Genomic DNA, 20,245 nt, shown 5'->3' with positions numbered 1-20,245 from the left:
TACCAGAATAACCAACATATATTTTCTTATTTTTTCCTGCCTTCTTTACTCCATTTTTTAAAATTTTATAGTAAGTCCAGGGCTTTGGTGTCCTAATACTTACAGTAACTGTGTTAATCTGCTTGGATGTTCCTCATTTTGCTCAAAAATAAAGTATATTGTGCTTTTAAGAGAGTCACTCTTTGCAACTAACTAAGCATCTACAAAAGTCTAATTTCATTTATATAGGGATCCTCAAAAATATTTGTAATGCCCTTGAAGAAGAACTGCTACTTTCATATTAAGCAGCGGTAGTGTATGGCTTCAAGTACCCACGTGATTCATCTGGATTGTGCAGAAAGAACAGAATAAACTTGATTTTTTACCTATAATAATAAATGTTTAGGAAGTTCTTGAGATGAGACTGGACGTGTGAAAAGTTTTGTAAAACCTTTTTTGTATACGCTTTGCAATATTCACTATTTGCATGCATGGCTGATTTTCTAATTCTGTGAATTGCCAAGCTCTTCATTGTAAATCACTCTTTTAGAGTTATGTAGTTGTGTAGGTAGATCCACCTAGTAGGTGGATGAAGTCTGCTTTCTGTATGCAAATGAGAGGATAAAACCTGTTTCCCTATAGTCAACCAAATAAACACTGCTGAGAATGTAATTATACAATATTGTGCCTGTAAGGAATCCACAAGGAAAGTCTAATTGGCCAGCAGGTGCTCTGAAGGTAACTGCTGATAAATATAGTAAATAGAAAAGGCTTCTTCCTGGAGGGGAGTGCAAAAGCAAATCAAATGGATTCAGAAAATCAGAAAACTCTGTAACTCACACCTTTGTGACTGTGACCAAGCTTTCAGAAGCATCTATACTGGTCATATGGATGATATGTGTCCTACTGAGCAGCAGTGTTTAATGGTTATCTTGCATACCTATTAAGAAATCTATATAATACCTCTATTTTTGCATATTACACATCATTTTGTGCTTAGGAAATAGGAGTTTCAGATTTATGACTACCAAGTCCTTTTCTCTTGGCAGACACGTGAGTCGTATCACGAATAAGGCACAGCTCAATTCTCGTTCACGTGGCTGTATCTTGGTACCTTTGAAAAAAGCAGCATCCTTTTTGACTCCATGTGGGCACTTATTACCTCCACAGGAGGTTTAGAAAGACAACATAAAATGTAAACTGCAGTAAATTTCATATCCCCACTTTTAAGCAAAATACAGAAGGAAATCTTCATCATTCTTGCAAATTTATCCTATAGATGTTTAATGAAAATCATGAATTGTACTGGCAGAACCAATTTACACTACCAATTGCAGTAACTATGTTAATCTGCCATGTAGTTCCAATGCTAGTCCTTTGAAATATTCCAATGAAGGTCAAAACTTTCCAATGCAATGTATTTTTAAGGCACCCTTTGATATTTGGTATTTTCTTTAGTTGGAGTTAAATTGGTATGTAATATCCTAATGGCTACCTCTTTGAAGAAATGAAAGCTTATTCAGAGCTTTTTATTTTCCCACGAGTTATAAAATGGCATTCTAACTAATTCTATTGATCAGGGAAAACTGAGTGTGCTTGTAGGAGCAAAATGATTAATGTCACCCCTTTGCTGATTCATTAAACCAGTCACCCTTGTGTGTCTCATCAGGTTGTTTTAAAACCATCTTTCTCATTTCTTTTTAAAATAGTTAAATTTTTCTTATTTTGAACATGATTTGGTATGATAATACAAAATTGGCTATGTAAGCCTTGAAAGAAAGATAATTTGTAATTTTAAAACACTGAAATTTAAAATATTTAAATTGCCATCTTTATATTTATAATTAAATGAACAATAGTAATTCTTCTACACATATAGCTTGAAAAATTCTCATAACTAAAATGACTTTATATTTTCAATCACACAGTGTTACTGGCCTATGAAACTTTTATTTGCAGGTATTTCTAAAACCATGAATGTATGCTGCTTGGCTATATAAACTTAATATTTTGTGAATGAGCCCAGGAGTTAACATGTAAATTTTAGAATCTTATGTATTTTAAAAGTCAAATACAGACTCACTGCTTTTGCAACTATCTAGTTAAGTGAATTGTGTTAAAATATTAAACTGTTCCATATAGAGTACACAACAATTTATTTAGCTCATTAAGAATTAATTAAATATGATGTGATTTCTAAACAAGTTTGAACATGCTAAGAGAAAAATCTTGAAGTGTGTTGTTCAGGTTTCTTAGCTTCTGTATCTAGACCTTGTCATGTAAATACATAATTAAATTATTTGTATGTTTTGCATTTAAATGTGCTTTTAACAAGTGTACAAAAAGATGAGGGACTCAAGTTACTTTTATAAATAACTACAGCCAGAAGTGTACTATACATATATATTGATATTTTAATAATATCTGCACCATGAACAGGATTTGAGGTCTCAAAGAAGAAAAAAGGCTCTAGAAATTTCTCATCAGTGGTATCAGTACAAGAGGCAGGCTGATGATCTCCTGAAATGCTTGGATGACATTGAAAAAAAATTAGCCAGTCTACCCGAACCCAGAGATGAAAGGAAAATAAAGGTAATGTTGTTTTAGAATGTCAATACTAGATTTTATTGCTACAATTTAATTGCTTTAACTTAACCTGTGAGGATCATTTTTAAAATATTACTGTTCTTGTTGCCTCTATTAATGTTCTCTTTGATTTGATGCATTTCTTTGTATTGTGTTATGTTTTAGTAAATGTATTGTATTGAATGTTATTCAGTTGACGTATTGTTGAATGAATAAAATGTTTTGCTCTTAGACAATGTAAAATGAATTAAGAAATGTCCTGTTTTCTGGTATAATTGTAATTGACTTTGTGTATCTTTGTTCCAGATGAACTAATGACTTATCGGTATATGGACGACTTCTTTCTCATGTTAGCACATTCATTTCATCAGAGCATCTTCACACATCAGTGTCAAATCTCTATAGATTTATTTGCATATTGTCTGAAGATGTTTTTTCCATTATTATTTTACACTTTTTATTTTGCTTCATTCTCTGTTGAGTTCCTCAAAACTTTAAAAAGAAAATAAATACTCACTTACCCTCAAAATTACATTCTATATGGATGGTCCCTAAAAAATAATGAGTAATCACTCCAATGTGGGTCAACCCGCAAAGCACCAGAGGAATCAGAAGAAAGAAAATGTTAGATCAATTCAGTATTTTCTTAAATTAGAATGTCTAAAACTGAACATTCAAGTGATAATTGAAACAATATTTGGATTATTGAGTGAGGATGACAGTGACACCTTCCATATTTGTAAATTTTGAAAGATGACAATAAAGGAACAACAGCCTATGAAATTTCTGAGAGAAGTGTTTGCTGCTTGCAGATTGGTTGATGTGGTTAGCTAACTGCCCTGGGCCGTATTGGTTTTGCTCAATAGGAAATTGATCGTGAATTGCAGAAGAAGAAAGAGGAGCTGAATGCAGTGCGTAGGCAAGCTGAGGGCTTGTCTGAGGATGGGGCCGCAATGGCAGTGGAGCCAACTCAGATTCAGCTCAGCAAGCGCTGGCGGGAAATTGAGAGCAAATTTGCTCAGTTTCGAAGACTCAACTTTGCACAAATTGTGAGTTGTTACTGGCAAACCCACATATGTGTTTGCAACTACTGCTCTATTAACAGAGGCCTACTAACAACAATACAAAAAAATCCAGGTGCAATTTCAAACTTCTTATGTGCATTTTGAAAGTGAGTAGTTTCCCTCACTTTGGGCTTCTGTAACACTAGTGCTTCATTTTGAAGATTAAAAATATAATAAATTAACAGCTAATAGGAAAACCCCCCTAAACAGAAATGAAAAATACATCTTAATTTTTTTTGCTGCATCATTTTTCATAACATTGGCAATGTGAATTTGTCAATTTATCATACATTTACTTTCAGTGTCTGATCCAGAAATATGTATTGCTTTCCTGAGATCATCCCATGCTAATTTTACTTTCTTACTGTATACTTGGTAAATAACCCATATTTTGTGAAATATCTTCTTATATCAACCTACTGAAGGTCTTATCTTATTGACTTACAGAATAATAGCTTAGCTTTAAACCTGGTTAACTTCTTACTAGGTCACAGTGATTATTAGAAAAACTTGGTGCCTTGTAAGATGGTTGGAAACTGATGTCAAATGAACAATACCGTATAATGTCATTATAGAAATGGTACAAGCCAAAAGGAAAAGGAATGACTTCTTTTAAACAACTGAATGGAAAGTTTATGGTTCTCTCTTTCGAAAGGCAATTAAAACTGTCATCTTGGTCTCATTTCCTTATTTGTAATAAGTTACAAACTATAAAGATTTTTCTGACAGATACATTTTCTATTCCATTGTGGGTTCTTCTGAGGTGAAGAGGAATGACCACAATCTGTAATTATCCAACAAAATACATCAAAAGATCAGGATGTAAAAGTTTGAATGATAAAGCTTTAAAATTATGTTGGGTTGAACAATATGAAGCAAACAGACATTCAACAATTTTGGCCTATGTAAATGACAAATGCATGTGGTTTGGCCCATAAATGAGATTTCTTGGGAATATTTTTGTGATATTGTTGATTGCATATAATATGGTGTATACTTTAAATGTGTCTAAGACAATTAACATAACTATAAACTATGAGGGATAAATGCTACATATTTTCATTTCTTTTTATACTAAGAAAATTCATTTATATGCTGTTTTCTATGAAATCCAGTGACCCAAAGTTTAACAGTAGCTGAATATTCTGAGAAGTTGGAAGGAATAATCTAAAAAAGATTGAAATTGTATTACATTTTAAGTCTAATTCTAGTTGATTGAATGTTTTCGCCTATTTTTCATATTAGATGTTATGAACATAATATGTCATCAATCACTCAAGCTTACACTAACAGAAACCTGTATCCACAGATGCAAAATGAAGTGAGAGATTAAAGCAACCATAAAGAAAAATCTAGTAAAATAGTTTTGCCTTTATTTAATAGGTCATTTACACAGAAGTCCTTTGCTTTGAATTATCTGACCAACTCTTTTCTCCATTTCAATTTTCCTTATTTCTTAATACACCCAATATGCCAGATCAAAATTTGTTAACAACCTAATCAAGTTAAATTACTATGATTTATAGTTAATTGATTTATATTTAAATAAACTATTCTTGAGATTTTTTTTGTGAAAGTTTGAAAATTTAGGTCTGTATGAAGAGGGCTACTTTGATATTAACTCTATTTTTGGGGGGGGGTGGCACGGGGAGGTCCCAGGGATTGAACTCTGTGGTACTTGACCCGGCCCTATTTTGTATTTTATTTAGAGAGAGAGTCTCATTGAGTTGCCCAGTGCCTTGCTTTTGCTGAGACTGGCTTTGAACTCTCGATTTTCCTACCTCAGCCTCTGGGAGCCACTGGGAAATCATGATTATATTTGGAATTGGATTTAGTTATAACTGAAGGATGATAGAATATAGGTAGATAGGTAGAGTGATACATAAATATGTAAACAGAAACAGATATAGCCAAGATGTATCTTTATATTCCACTGATCATTAATGTATTTGAAAAGCTGATTTCACAGTGGACATTAATTAGAATCTTGCTTCCCAATTCTTCCACAATGGAGTCATTTGAGATAGCTACAAATTAACAGCTTAATTGAGAAATTGTTTGTGAAATAATTGTACCATGGCCCTCATTTTAGTACAGACTGTCATGGCTTCAAAATTCCTTACCTCCCCTTCATTCTCTTTCTGTTTCTCTCATCTTTATTTCTCCTCAGTGGTCCCTTTCTGCTCTCTAGATATAAATTTGAGATTTGTAGTTAGTCTTCTGTGTCTTGACAGTAGCAATTCAAGAGAGTAGGCAGTAAAGTGCCTAGTATTTGAGAGCTAACTTTAAAATGAAAAGTTAATTGTCTTTATTTCATAGATGAAGACTCAGAAATGGGCTAAGCAGTGTAAATTTAATGCACATAGGTGTTTATGTCAGAGTTAAATATGAGCATAGTAAATTTCAGAAAAAGTCTGGGACTTTGTCTGAGGGAGCCACGAAGCAGCCCTTAGCCAGACAGGAGTGCAAATCAATGCATAATATACTATATCAATAAACAGAGGTTCTCAGGACAAACAGGAGACCATTAAGAAGGGACAACAGACAAGGAAAAAGGCAGTTTAAAGAGGTCCCCATGTATTCACCAGGAGGAAACTCTTATCCTACTTAGAAAAATAAGCATTCAGAATATATTTCCTGTTGATTTAGAGACTGATCAAGCACTGATTGGAAACTGAACATGAGGAACTTTCTGTAGGATGCATTATAGCAGTGTGGTCTAGTAAAAAGAACAAATTTGGGATCGAATAATCCTTAATTTAAATCCCAGTAACTTGTTCTGCTAGCTGTATGATAATGGGTTGACCTTTCTTAGTCTCATTGTCCTCATGGGTATAATGGGAATAAGGATATCAGTGAGAATGAACCAAGGTAATATTTGTAAAACACCTGCTGCATTGTGGGCTCAATGAGTCAAAGTTTTCTTTTCTTTCTATGTAAAACACTGGAAGAGACATTATATTAAAAACACAGTATGTGGGACCATGGTTATAGCTCAGTGGTGGAGTGCTTGCCTAGCACATGTGAGGCACTGGATTCAATCCTCAGCACCACATAACAAATAAGTAAATGGAAGAAAGGTAGTGTGTTCATCTACAACAAAAATAAAAAAAAAAACATAATAATCTACATGTTCCATTTGTTAAAAACATTAACAGATATCTGGTACATTTTTTTAGTGTAGTTACATATTAGATACCATAATCCATGGGTGGGTAGTTTTGTCTAGAGTCACAGAATATTTGCTGGAAATTTCATACAAAACTGGTGACTATCAATGAAGGACGTGATTCTGTAAGAACTTGCTGTTGGAGTTCTACCTGAATTCCTATCTTCTACAGGAAGGTGAAGAGCAAGATAAGAAACTAAAATAATAAGGGCTCTGAAAAATTATAATACATTTTTTGTAAACTTAATTGTAGCATTTGGCAGTTTTTCCTCAGATAGCCTAAGGAAATGCAACCACAAAATTGCACAATAGGGATACCACCACAACCCAAGGCTCACATGGAACTTCTGTACAAAATAAGCTCGTGGAGTAAAATTTACAATGAATGTGCAGAAATAGTCTTTTTATAATTGATATTAGCAGAAAATAAACAAAAAATCAAATGTACACCTAAGGAAATTAAAGAGGACAATCAGAAAATAATATTAAAATAATTTTTTCTAATATCCCAAAGTAAAAAAGAATGAAAATTATTCATGAACAGACCATTCTGAAAAATTAGCAGGAAGATGTGAAAAATTCTAGAAATAAAATATTGAAAAAACAGCTTTTTAAAAAGTAGATCCATAATAGAAAATAATAAAGAGTAAAGACTAAAGAGTAATAATAAAGAGTAAAGAATAAAGACTTTCTAAGGAAAGTCTTTACTTTGCTGAAAGTCATACTACAGGATGTGGAGAAAAGAATAACTAATTTCAGATTGCAAATATGGAGAGCATGGGGAAGAGACAATATTTTATATAAATGACTGACACTTAATAAATTCCAATTTGCGTGAGTCCTCAGATTGAGCAAAGCTCTACCAGTGTGGAATATACAAAAGTGAATCCATACTTGGATAACTCTGAATGAAACTCAGAACATCGGATGACCAAGAAGGTATAATAAAAGCTACTGAAGACAAAAGACAGAATACTTACAGGATTACATTATTCACAGCAGACTTTTCATCAACAATAGATATTATAATATAATAGATGTTACAAAATCATCAAAATGCTAGACCAAATTTCAACTTCCAGGTGAACTGTGATTTAAGAATAAAGGCAAAATATATTCAGACATACAACTAGTTTTATATGAAATAATACAATGAAAGTGTATTATCTATTACTCTCATTGAAAGAATTACTAAACAATATTCTTCTGTAAAAAGGAAAATAAAGCCAGAAGGAAGGATAAAGAGAGGAAAAAGCTGTATTAAATACTTCTGTCTCTATAAAGAATATTTTAAAATGTCTTGTGATTAACTACTAAAATTCTGTTAAGTGTTACAAAGGAAAACACAGTACTATGACAACATAGAAGTTATTTGACCTCCACATGAACAAAGGATACAACAAATGTGAGACTTATTCTAGGTGGTATCAACAATATAAATCTTGTATATAATATATTCAATATGAATTATTATCTATTATCCTGTTTCTTGAGAGCAAAAAAATGTAGTAAACTTTTAGAATAGTCATGCATATATGGTCTGTCCTAGGAAGGGGGAGCCAAAAAGTACAAATATCTTAGTGGAAGAAGTAAAATTATTGTCTGGTTCTAAATACAACTTCGATTAACCTGGATAGCCTATGGCTTCAAACACTAAGTATATGATGGTGATGTTCACTGTTTGCCTAATACGCTTCTCAAACACACCATAGCCACAACAAGAATAATCGATCCTCCACCTTCTCCCCCTACACCTGTTTGCATAAATTGGTGCCTACTAAGCTCTTCAGATGTTAGGAAATTGCACTATCTTACATGTAGGTCAAAAATCTAGACCACATCTATGATTCTCCTTTCCTTTTATATTAATAATGTAATATAAATTATTTCAAATCCTCTTCAATCTGTCTGTAAAATATATCTTTCTTCAGACTACTCCTCAATATCTGCATTACAGAAATTGGTCTATAATATCATCATCTCTTTTTTGGGTTATTTCAATAACCTGCTTCCAGTCTTTTTTCACCTACATGTTTCTTTCTGGTGAAGCAAGAAGACTATCCAATGTATAAATAAGGTTATATCAAGACCCCACTGCCTATTACCCTTTCATAGAAATCCTATGAGCGCCTGTATGATCTAGCCACTGCCTGTCACTCTTGTTACTCAACCTTTATCTTCCTTTGTGCTATTTTACTGCCACAGAGGCATAACAATTTTTCTTTTACACTTAAACACAGCAACTTCATTTCCATCCCAGAACCTAAACACATAATTTTTTATGGAATAATTTTAATGTAGGTGTTATAACATACTTAACCATTTTTCTATTTTGGAAGAATGAACATTTAGTAGGACTTTGATGTATAATATGGACCTCTAATGTATTTTCTATTATACAAATGACTTATATTCCTTATAAGTATGCATTCAAAACAGGATTTTGAGATTTTTCAGAACAGCAGGTTTTATTACAGTTACTTCTAGAAGTAAGTATACTGAGGAAGGAGAAAATTAGTGAAATTACACTGTGGTGTTGTGGCTGGGATTGTGGCTCAGTGTTACAGTGCTTGCTTGCATGTGTGAGGCACTAGGTTTGATCCTCAGTACCACATAAAATGAATAAATAAAATAAAGGTATTGTGTCCATCTACAACTAAAAAAGAAAATTAAAAAACAAAAAAAATGCTTAAAAAATCACTGTGGTGCTGAAGAGTGGTATTAGAAGTGTTTCAAAAATGTATTACAAAGGAAAGCTTTTTCTACCTGTGAGTAATTGCAATGAGATATTTTAACATGAAAAGTACACATTTGCAAAAAGTTCCTGAAAAGTTGATTGGAAGTTAATCTTTTTCATAGGTTCACTTTAAATGACACAGGAAACATTACTTAAATTAGTCATTAAGTGAGTAGCTTGGTAAAATGAAAACGCCTTTATACTGTGAATATCTTCCCTAACTTTGTAAAAAATTTTGATTTAAATATATACTTTTACATCTACAAAGCACTTTCTGATGCATCTAGTTTGATCACAATAATGATATTCTTGAGTATTACTTTCAATGCCATTGAAATTTATCCAAAGATACATCCAAGAAATGGAAGACAACAAACTTCAACCAAATACTTCCCAAAATATCTTGGGAGTTAGTCCAAAGAAAGTAAAGATTTATTGCTCAAAAAATTATTGAGGACACACTGGATTAAGCAGTCTCCTCACTCTAGAATTTTTCAGAGTGTTTTATATGTTAACATAAATATGAATTTTTATGAGGGAAATAGATTCAATAAACTTTCACATCTGGAAAACTACTCTAGAAATGGGAAATCTCATTTCGGATTGATGATGGGATTCATGTTCGCACGGTCAAGAAGTAGTGTTCTTCAGGGAAAAAAATGGTAAATGCACCACAATACCATTATGTTTCTTGTTGTTTTCAATTGTTTTAAACAGAGATTACAAGGAAAGTAATCACATGACTGCTGGCTGCAAGTTTATATAAAATAATGCCTGAATCTAGATTTGTTGCTCTACAATGCATCTTTTTTTAAAATCTTCTATCACCTAACAAAAAGCAATTCCTTTTGAGTACAAGAAGGAAAACATTTTCTTCCTATAATTGCTGCGAATATTTTTTTCTTTGCCTTGAAATAAAAACAAAGATTATCAACTGCCAATGAAACATTATTGGAGAATTTGGGAAAATAAATAATTTTCTTACTTACAGACAATATTCTTTGGTAAATGAAACTGAATATAAAAGACTAATAATGTCTGCTAAGGAAATTGTCAGTCGGGTGTTAGCTGCTTATAGAATTTTCCTCATCTCGGTTTCAGTTTTGTAATGAACGTATTACAAGGGTTAAGAAAGAAATTAGATATGTTAAGATTCTATGTTTTGCAGATTTGTAATGATTACAATTGTTGCCATTTCTATAATAATTTTTTTGTCTTAGTATTTAGTTACAAAATCAGTTTAATGGTAGTTAAATAAAGAGGCATATTTTCCACTAGAATCAGCTTCCAGATTACATACTTATTCATTCACTTCAAATGCATGGATATTCTGGATAAAATATAATATTTTAAAAATCTACCTTTCCCCTTTGTGTCATAAATGCATATACTATCTTAAGTGATACTGAACTTGGATTGAGTGCTTCATAACTAAGATTTCAAGATCATTTAAATCAAATGTTGTATGTGAACTTCTGCAATATCTAGTACAGAGATGAAAATATAACCCCTGTATAAACTTAGAACCTTCAAGGTCTACTGTCACCATATGAAGAAGAATAAGGAAACCCTACCCATCTAGTAGAAAAGACAATTTTTGATTTGTTAATTATGTATTATTTTCCAAAATTAATAAAAGCCCTCATAATTGTACTATAATTTGAGGAAAAAAATCAAAGGAAAAATAAAGAAATACACTGATAAAACCATCATGATGAAATTGGTGAATTAAAAAAAAAGATAATTCTAAATGCATCTTAAAAGACAGATCACTTTAGGAGTTAATGACACTTAAAATGACAGCTGATTTTAGAGCAATGATGAAATCCAGAAGGTGGTAGAACAATATTTTCAAAAGTGATGAAAAAAAAATAACCCCTATGAACATAAAACTGTATACTCATAGAAACTCTTTGAAGAATAACATTGAAGTAACAATCTTTCAGACAGACAAAAGCTCAGTTTATTAGCATAGATTCTCATTTAAAGGACATTGGAATTGCTTTCTAAGCAGGAAAATTACCAGAGATGGAAGATTTAAGCAGCAAGGAAGAATAAGCAACAAGAAATGGTAAAGAAATAGAAAAGACCTAAAGAAATATTTACTATGTATAAAATAACCTAATTCCTACATTAAACATAAGAGAACTAATGTTGGACATCAGTGACAGGTACCTCGAGTTTCATTGGTAGTCATCTAGTTTACCTCTAACTTTTATGTATATTCCTTGCCTCTCTCCATTGACGGTACCTCCTTCTTTCCTCCAATGCTCAGTTCTTGGACATTTCCCAATTTCTATCTTAATTATGTATGCCCTTCCATTTTCATCCAGACTCATGACTTTATAGCAATTTATAAACTGATGACCACTACATTTTTAAAATGAAGACCATTCTTCCTCCCTGAGCTGCCATGGCAACACTGTCCAATTTTCACATAAAAATATCTAAGCTTACTTTCCTTTACCTATTCTCAACACAATTAAGAAGGGCATCATTTTAAAATATGCATCAGATATAAATCTGATCAAACTTCCTGAAATACTCTTCCCCATCTATTCACTCACTTCAAATCTTTTGCCTTCAAGTCTTTACTCAGAAGTACTCTTAGTCAATCTTTCTCTCTCTCTGACACCCCACACCACACACACACACACACACACTTCACAAATGCCTTCACCATTAATTATTTTCTTCATAAAATCTATAACCAAGGTTTTTAGTATTTCACACTTCAATCTGAATTGATTATTTATATTCCTTACTAGAATGAGAGCTCCAATAATGCTCCAGTGCTGTGTTCTTGAAACAAAGAATATTGACTAAGTACACAATATGCATAAACATGTTTGTGTATATGTTTGGTTCATGAGATAATAAAGACATTTCAATATTCTCTTGTGCTCAGAAGAACACATTACATTTCAAAGTTCATTGTGCTTAGTGCATAATTTTTAAGTAACCATTGATGACAGAAAATTTCTAAACAGGAAAGGGAGAACTATATACATAAACTGAGATAAAGTGAATAATCCAAACAGGAAACTAAGGCTTTGGAATATTAGTTGAATTATCTAAGTGTAATAATTAACTATATTTACACAGAACTTTGGGATTTCTGAATCCATCTAGTCTAAAGCCATTACTGCACATGAAATAAGATGTCAATTACACTTAAATATTCTTATAACTTTAAAGAAACTCATTTTATTCAGAAGATTTATTCAACATTTTACCACATAAATATTATCTCAACTGACTGGTTATGAATAATGCAATAAACTGAAAACATTAGAATAGATGTATCAAACTAGATTGACTATTCCCAGTTATTTTATAGTTAGATCATAGTTACATTAAGTACCTTATATTGTATTGTTCATTAAAGTTATGGCAATGGACTATAGTAATAATTTAATGTCAAATATAGAAACATAAGAAAAAAATGATGTTACCATTCCTATAGTAATTGTGCCAAATTTTGTTATAAAGTGAAAATTTATCACATTTTCAGGTATTATTGATGTCATATATACTATGAATTATGTATTTTTCAGACATTGGATATAAATACAAAATTGGTACAGTATTGATAATGACAATTTTATTATGTAATTGGTAAAATTAGAATATAAGTTTTGATATCAGATAAAGTAACTTGTTTCATTAAAGTTAATATTGTCTTGCCACAAGATTGAAAAAATGACTACATTTGGTAGAACTCTTGAAATAATTTGTTATTTATTTTGAATAAGGACATTAATTTTATCTCAGTAAAATGAAAATGGTTATGAACATCAGTTATTTTATTACATGATATTAAAGCATTCTGTAATATGATGTATTCAAGACTAGATCTTTATAAAGGGTATTCTTAATCTTCATAGCAGTCTAACAAGACTAAAATTTGTCAAGCAATTTGCCCAAGTTCCCAAAAAATTAGGGAAAAGTGTTCCCACATGAAGATGGAGTTTTATTAAATTAACAAATAGTTTCATTAATGTTGTTTTCTTTGTAGTAGTGGGTAGTGGAGGCATTGTTTTATATTGTTTTTTTTTCTACTTTTGGTCATTTTTAATGTGAAGTGGGAAGGATGCACTCAATTGGACCCTTACTAGGAGATGATAAAGAAACCCAAGTTTTATTTTGGATACATTGAGTTGTTACTTCTTCCATTAAATATGCATTTATCTAGTGCCTCCTATGTGCCAGACAACATAAAACATAAAATAACATGGGAAACCCCATAATACATATACAAAGATGTGATATTTGACAAATATAAATAATACAATAAGTAGAGAACAAGAACAAGAATTTCTACACAGCAATTCGACCTATTGCAATACAACAATTAGAAATATAATTTTCTCCAATCTAAATTTGTTTTGAAAATATGGAACACCAGCTGGAAGGGAGCTCAGATGGCTTTTGCAATGGAGTGGGAAATATCCTTCTGAGCATGCCCAAAACAAATGGTTAAAAATAATTAAATCACTTGCACCATCTGTGAATCATTCCAATTTTCAATGATTACTTAAGACTCTCATTGTATAGAACATATTCTGAGAACAGATGAATAAAATTAATTCAAGTATATAGCTTTTCCAACTTTAAAAAAAAGGATTATAATGTTTTCAACTTTGCTAAGTTATTTGATAATTCTGCGCTCCTTTATGAGACAATGACCTTTTTACACATTAATATGTTTGAAATTTGTTTTATTTCAGAAATAAAAATGAAATTACATTATAATAATTTTGTTTAAAAACATTCCATATTTTTACCATTTTATTTATTCTTTTAGGTATAGTTCAGTATCAATTTAGTAAGACAATTTTCTAATAGAAAACTAAAAGCCCAAGTTGATTGCATTCTCAAATTTAATACCATATGCTATAATAATGAACAACTCTAAAAATTATTAAATGACTATTTTTACACAGTAAAACAGAAAATCAATATTTAGTAACAACAAATTTATTAATAAAAGTTGCATAAATGATATGAGAACAAAGAGTCTATCTGCAGAAATGTAAGGTATACAAATGATAATTTAGAGGCATTGTTAACTGTTTATCTGGATAACAATGCATTGGTACCTGTTGCCAGAATAGATTAATTAGGAAAGTTTCTAGGAGTTATATGAAAATAATGTTCATTATAGTGTTTTCTTAGCTAATAGACTGTGTGGAAAAAAGTAATACATGAATTTGCTCAACAAATTTAAGAGTTGGCTATAATATTTATAACTCCTTTTGTGAGCTAGACAATATTCAAAATTTGTTAAGTGATTAGTGTTAGTATTTAGGCAACGAATACACATGAAACATGCAAATGATATTAATCACACTGTATTTTAGTTTCTTAGCTCATAGATATATTTGACTATTTCCTATGTGGAAAATCAATTGACAAAGCTACATCTTTCCATATAATTTCTTCCTTAGTGGAAAATGGACTTTCAACTGCCACAAATTCCTCCTCTTAAAACTTAACACAATGTTTTCCACATCAGTGTCTTTGTAGTTGTGTTTCTTTTGACTTGGGCCTGTTTTTCTGTTTTTGTTTCTTTTTTTGCTAGTCTCTGATCACCTTTCAAGACGAAGAGTGATGTCATTCACAGTATTTCCTCACCCTTTCTATCACGTTCTAGAACATCAGCCAGGTTTTCACTTAAAATACTTATGCAATCTTATATATTTATCTATTTATTTCCTTATAATAATTTGTTTCCTACAATTTGAATGCAAACTCTATAAAAGGAGGGACCTTGCCTCTGTCTTGAACCAGCATTTCCCAGTACAGAGAATCTGGCTCAGAGCAGATACACAATAAAATATATTGAATAAATGAATGAAATAATAGCATCTTCCTGTGGAAATCCCTTCCTTTTTATTTTTTTCTGCATTTTTATTCTAGTGATATGCCAATGCTAGTCTTCAATGGTTGAAAGTTTTCATTGGTTCACAAGGAAAGAAAAAAACATTCACACACAAATAAAATTTGAGCTTTTCATACAGTTAAATTTATGTAACGATTGTCATTTATTATACAGTGTGGCCTTCTACAGTTTGGAAGGTATTAAAATGCTTTTCTACCCTTTAACTTTTTTATTATTTCCTTGCTATGTTCTCTACTATAAAAAGTAAAGGGTGAAAATTTGTGAGGTTTCCTAACATTTTTTGGTGATATTTTTATTGATACATGCAATAAAAAATTTTCAAACCATCAAGTTAGAGAAAATTTTGCACATGAAGGGGTACTATTCCTGCCAAGTTTCTGTGTTGGTTGAATGAAGCTTTTAGAATGAGGAAGGGAAAACACTAAAATCCATCATCACCTCCTATTTTAATGATCTTTGGGGCAGAAAATACTGGTCCCACAAGAGTTACTCATGGGAATGAGATTCTGGAATTTTCTTACATTCTGTGTAAGGAACAAATACAAGAAATATGTAGAGGATAGAAGTAGGGTATCACTACATCTGTCAAATATATTTTCCATACAAACACAAATAATGAATATATCAAATGGTATTTCTTTACATTTTCATCCTCTGGATTTAAAACTTTTTTGATTGTTGCAGAGCTCTAAAGAACTAATAACAGTACCATTTATTAATGCTGTTTGAATTCCAAAAGCTAAATTTGTTTACTTTAAAACACAAGTGCTACATTTACTGTGCTTTATCCAATTTGGGAAACAATGCATGAGGATTAAAAAAAAAAAAAAAGAAAAACAAAACTGGGCCAATGCTATGCAATTAGGTTAATACACATACTTTTCTTATATTCTTCATTCCAAATAGCTATAACAACAAATATTTAACAGTTCTTTGTAGCTAATATTATTTAATTAATATTTTTAAATAATTTGATCCAAAAGTATGAAACCAATAATATGAAAAGTATTGAGAAGTGAAAATTATTTTTTTAATTTGACAAAATAACTGTTTTTTATAAAAAGAGAGTTGGGGAAAAAAGATATCTAAGACTTAAGTTAATTACCATTTTAAAATGTATAATTGAAAATGGATTTGAAAGTGATCATGAATATTATGTCTTAGAATTAAAAGTCATAAATTCACTGGGAAGAACAGTAGAGTTTTGTATTGGAATCCTTGTCATGGGAAATACAGTGATAAATATTTCTTGGAATATTAACAGAGAACAAACTATTTCAAGAGGAACTATCTTGATTTTAAAGGATAGTTCATTAAGTGAGGGTGTTATTCTGGAAACCCTAAGAAAGAATTAAGTATAATCTTTAGTAAAAGAAAATGATTTTGTTTTGTGCTTATAACCTGGCAAAATATATTATTTGGGGAAATACTATTAAAAACAGTAGTTATTGTTATTATACATGCAGCAACACATTCATAAGTAAGATGAACATATTTATAACATAACTGGAATCAGGAAAAGTATTTAAAGAAGAGACCTGTAGACTCCATAAGTTTATTTTACAAAGTTCATAATCTTTCTTGTATTTTTATGACATGACTTTTCAAGTTCTGTTTTGAAAATCTTTTTTATTTTGCTCTGATTTTAGAGATAACTCTAATGAACTTAATTAGCTTGTTTTTCTTCCCCCAATAGAATAGTAACCAAAGGGAAAAGGAAATAATAAATGACCAAAACAATAAATAATAACTGCAATTCACTAAGGCAAAAAGAGTCTAGATATAAGGATACATGGTCCTCAGGAAATCTTTAGCACAGGACAACACAAATGCCAGGGTCAGGGGGTGGGGAGAGGAAAGAGGAAAAAAATTGTCCTTATTATCATTTAATTCCTTTGATTCATATCTGTATTACTTGTTTTAATGGTTTATTCACAAAGTTAGGTAAATAAATCATTCATTTCTTGCCTATATTTAAAAACATTCAAATACATCACAGCAGATGACACATTAGCTCTCTAAATCACATACTTTTGTTAGCAACTGAATTGTATCTCTATATCTATGTGACAGGGACACACATGCATTTATCTTTTTATTTTGCATATAAGCTTATTTATATTATTAAACACTTAAATACCAAGTGAGTTTGTAACTTACACACTTTTCTTTTGAAAAAATGCCTGCTGAATTCATCAAAGTTGTCATATTTGTAGTTTATTCTCCATCTTTAATTCACATTCCAAAAAGTTCTGTTTTGTTACTCCCTATATTTTATTGCAGGAATATAAATTATTGCAGATATTTGGTGAGGTTCTTTTCTTTTTGTCTGTTGGAACTGGGGGTAGAACACAGGACTTTGTGAATATGAGGCAGATGCTTTGCCACTGAGCTACATTCCAGCCCATATTGCAAATATTTAAAAGAATAAAATGTGGGCTAACTACCAAACACATGTTATTTGGAATTCAGTCCTATAATTTCATAAATAGTATTATCCATATATCACAAAGTTACTAATGTCCCTTCTAACCAAGGGCATTTGGATAAAGATGGTCAAAACTGTCAAGACAAAAAGGAAAACTTTTCAGCTTAACAAAGCAATTCAGAACACATGGGAACCATTGAAGCTATCATTTTGAAACTACTAACATATAATAGCTGTCATTTTATTGTTTATTCTTAGCTTAATATCTACTTTGGCTTGAGTATTTTGTCTCGTTAGTTATATTCAGGTTAATTGATTGTTTATAAATTGAACTCTGAGGATCATTGAAAACAGATTTAACCTTGGAGGCTTTCACATAACAGTACCCTTTTCCATTTACTATTCTTCATCCATCTTCAGGAGTCTCTAGTGCCTAAGGATAATTCTCTTTTCTTCATGTGCAACAGCAGCCACCAGTCTTTTCCAGAACTCTTCAGTCCATTGGATACCCATCAAATAGCATCAATATTGTTTTAGGTGGTATTAAAAAATTCTTTCAAGATGCATTTATCCTGCCTTATGCATTTTGCCTTGATCTATGTTCCATAAATTTCAGAGTCAATTACTAGTTTCTGCCTTCTACAACTCTGAAGTAATGGTAATGTCAATTGGAAGGAGCATGCTTAACTTACAAACATGTTAAAAAAGATTTTCACTACTGCAATCTCTGTCTTTTTACATCCACTGTGTAATGCTACTTCAGAACACTGTATGGTTATTTTTAATGCATTATGATATTAGTGTACAATTCAATCAATATAACCATGTATTCAGAAAATATTAATACTCTTCATTTCTTCCTACTGCCAATTCCATTCTCTGAAATAAATGTTCAATTTAGTATTATTTTTGTATACTATAAAGTTCTTAACTATAAATATATATAGATATGTTTTCACTGTTTTCTAAAAGTATTGCCTCATTCTGTATATGATTTTTAACAGAGTTTATCAAAACATTTCTCCAGGTGCTGCATATAAATATAATACATTCTTTTTAAAAACCTTCAGAGATGAACCAAAATTTTTTCTATTATTTCTTTGCATCTTTGGATTATTGGGTTTTGATAAACAGTGGTGATTTGTAGAATCTGTATATTCCATCATTTTTTAAAGTTTTCTTTATGGATATGTCATCTTTTAAAAAATGTCCCAGCAATGTGGAAAAATAATATCCTTTTTCCATTATACACAAAATATGGATTAAATTTAGCTCATTGTTTTAAGTAAAACACCTCTATCCTTGATTATATTTTTATTTGTTTTCATCTAACAAATTATGGAAGAGGTATTTGCAAAGTACCAATTAACACTTTGATTTTTACTATATTTTCCTTTAATTTCTAATATGCTTTACCTTATGTAGAATGCAGCCCAATATTTTGTACATAGGAGTTAATGACTGCTTTGATTTTTTTTGTAAGAAATATATCTTTTATTATTAAAATGGTTCTCTTGAATCTAATGTTTTTGGCCTTGCCCTATACTTATATTTGGTAATATTATTAATACTCTCACATTTTAAAAGCTATTTTCCTGATGTAGCATCATCTGTAATTATATAATATACCATTTTATATTTGATATATGATGATTTTTGGTGTGGTTATTTATTTAAAAATTTATCTCAACATCAGTCAAAATAAACCTAATACAGGATATCTTCACATAACAATGCTATTTTCCATCTGCTAGTCTCACACATCTTCATGAGTCTCAAACACTAAAGAATAATTCCCAGATTATAAATGGAGTGTGTACTTTAAATCATCCTGAGCTTTTTAATCTTTTGATGGGGAATTTAACCAAATTCATTTTTGTTATGGTAACTTGTAACTATATAATTATTTAAATTCCTTTTGTCATATTTATGGTTAAAATTTTATCATGTATTTCTTCCTATCCATTGTCCATAATGTTTCAATAATTTTTTTATTGTATTCCTCCACCCCACCAGGTAATTTCAAAATACTGTTTGTATTTCAATTTTACTAACACTTAGCTTCCTAACTCGAACAGTAATTTTAAACCTATATTTCTGAAGTGTTATGTCAAAATAAAATAAGATTACTCTCCCCACCAAGATGATTTATTCAGCAAATTTCTCATTCTTTTCAAGCCAAGATAAAGCTCTTTTAAAACCAATAATTTGGTACTTAGTTCTTGGCTACTGTTGTTTTCCCTAGTAACCTTACTTACCTACTTCAAAAAGTTGTATTATCACTTAAAATTACATTGAAATGTGCTAGGAGTGTAGCTTAGTGCCCTGGGTTCCATCCTCAGTTTGTCAAAAAAATTTACACTTTGACTCTTATTGA

At 30.9% G+C, this 20,245-nt stretch overlaps 1 protein-coding gene across 4 annotated transcripts in view; it reads left to right on the top strand.

The window, feature by feature from the left end:
* Dmd (dystrophin) overlaps positions 1-20,245 on the top strand; it is a 2,099,091-nt gene that overhangs the window by 864,128 nt on the left and 1,214,718 nt on the right. For all 4 annotated transcript variants that reach the window (XM_047536255.1, XM_047536256.1, XM_047536254.1 and 1 more), the window contains exons 40-41: positions 2,419-2,571; positions 3,432-3,614. In XM_047536255.1, the coding sequence (XP_047392211.1) occupies positions 2,419-2,571; positions 3,432-3,614 (336 nt within the window). The remainder of the gene's footprint in view (positions 1-2,418; positions 2,572-3,431; positions 3,615-20,245) is intronic.

Source organism: Sciurus carolinensis, chromosome X (genome assembly GCF_902686445.1).
Source record: "Sciurus carolinensis chromosome X, mSciCar1.2, whole genome shotgun sequence".
In the NCBI taxonomy this organism is placed as follows: domain Eukaryota; kingdom Metazoa; phylum Chordata; class Mammalia; order Rodentia; family Sciuridae; genus Sciurus; species Sciurus carolinensis.
The sequence above is the reverse complement of the archived record's forward strand: the minus strand, read 5'-3'. Positions and strand labels throughout refer to the sequence as shown.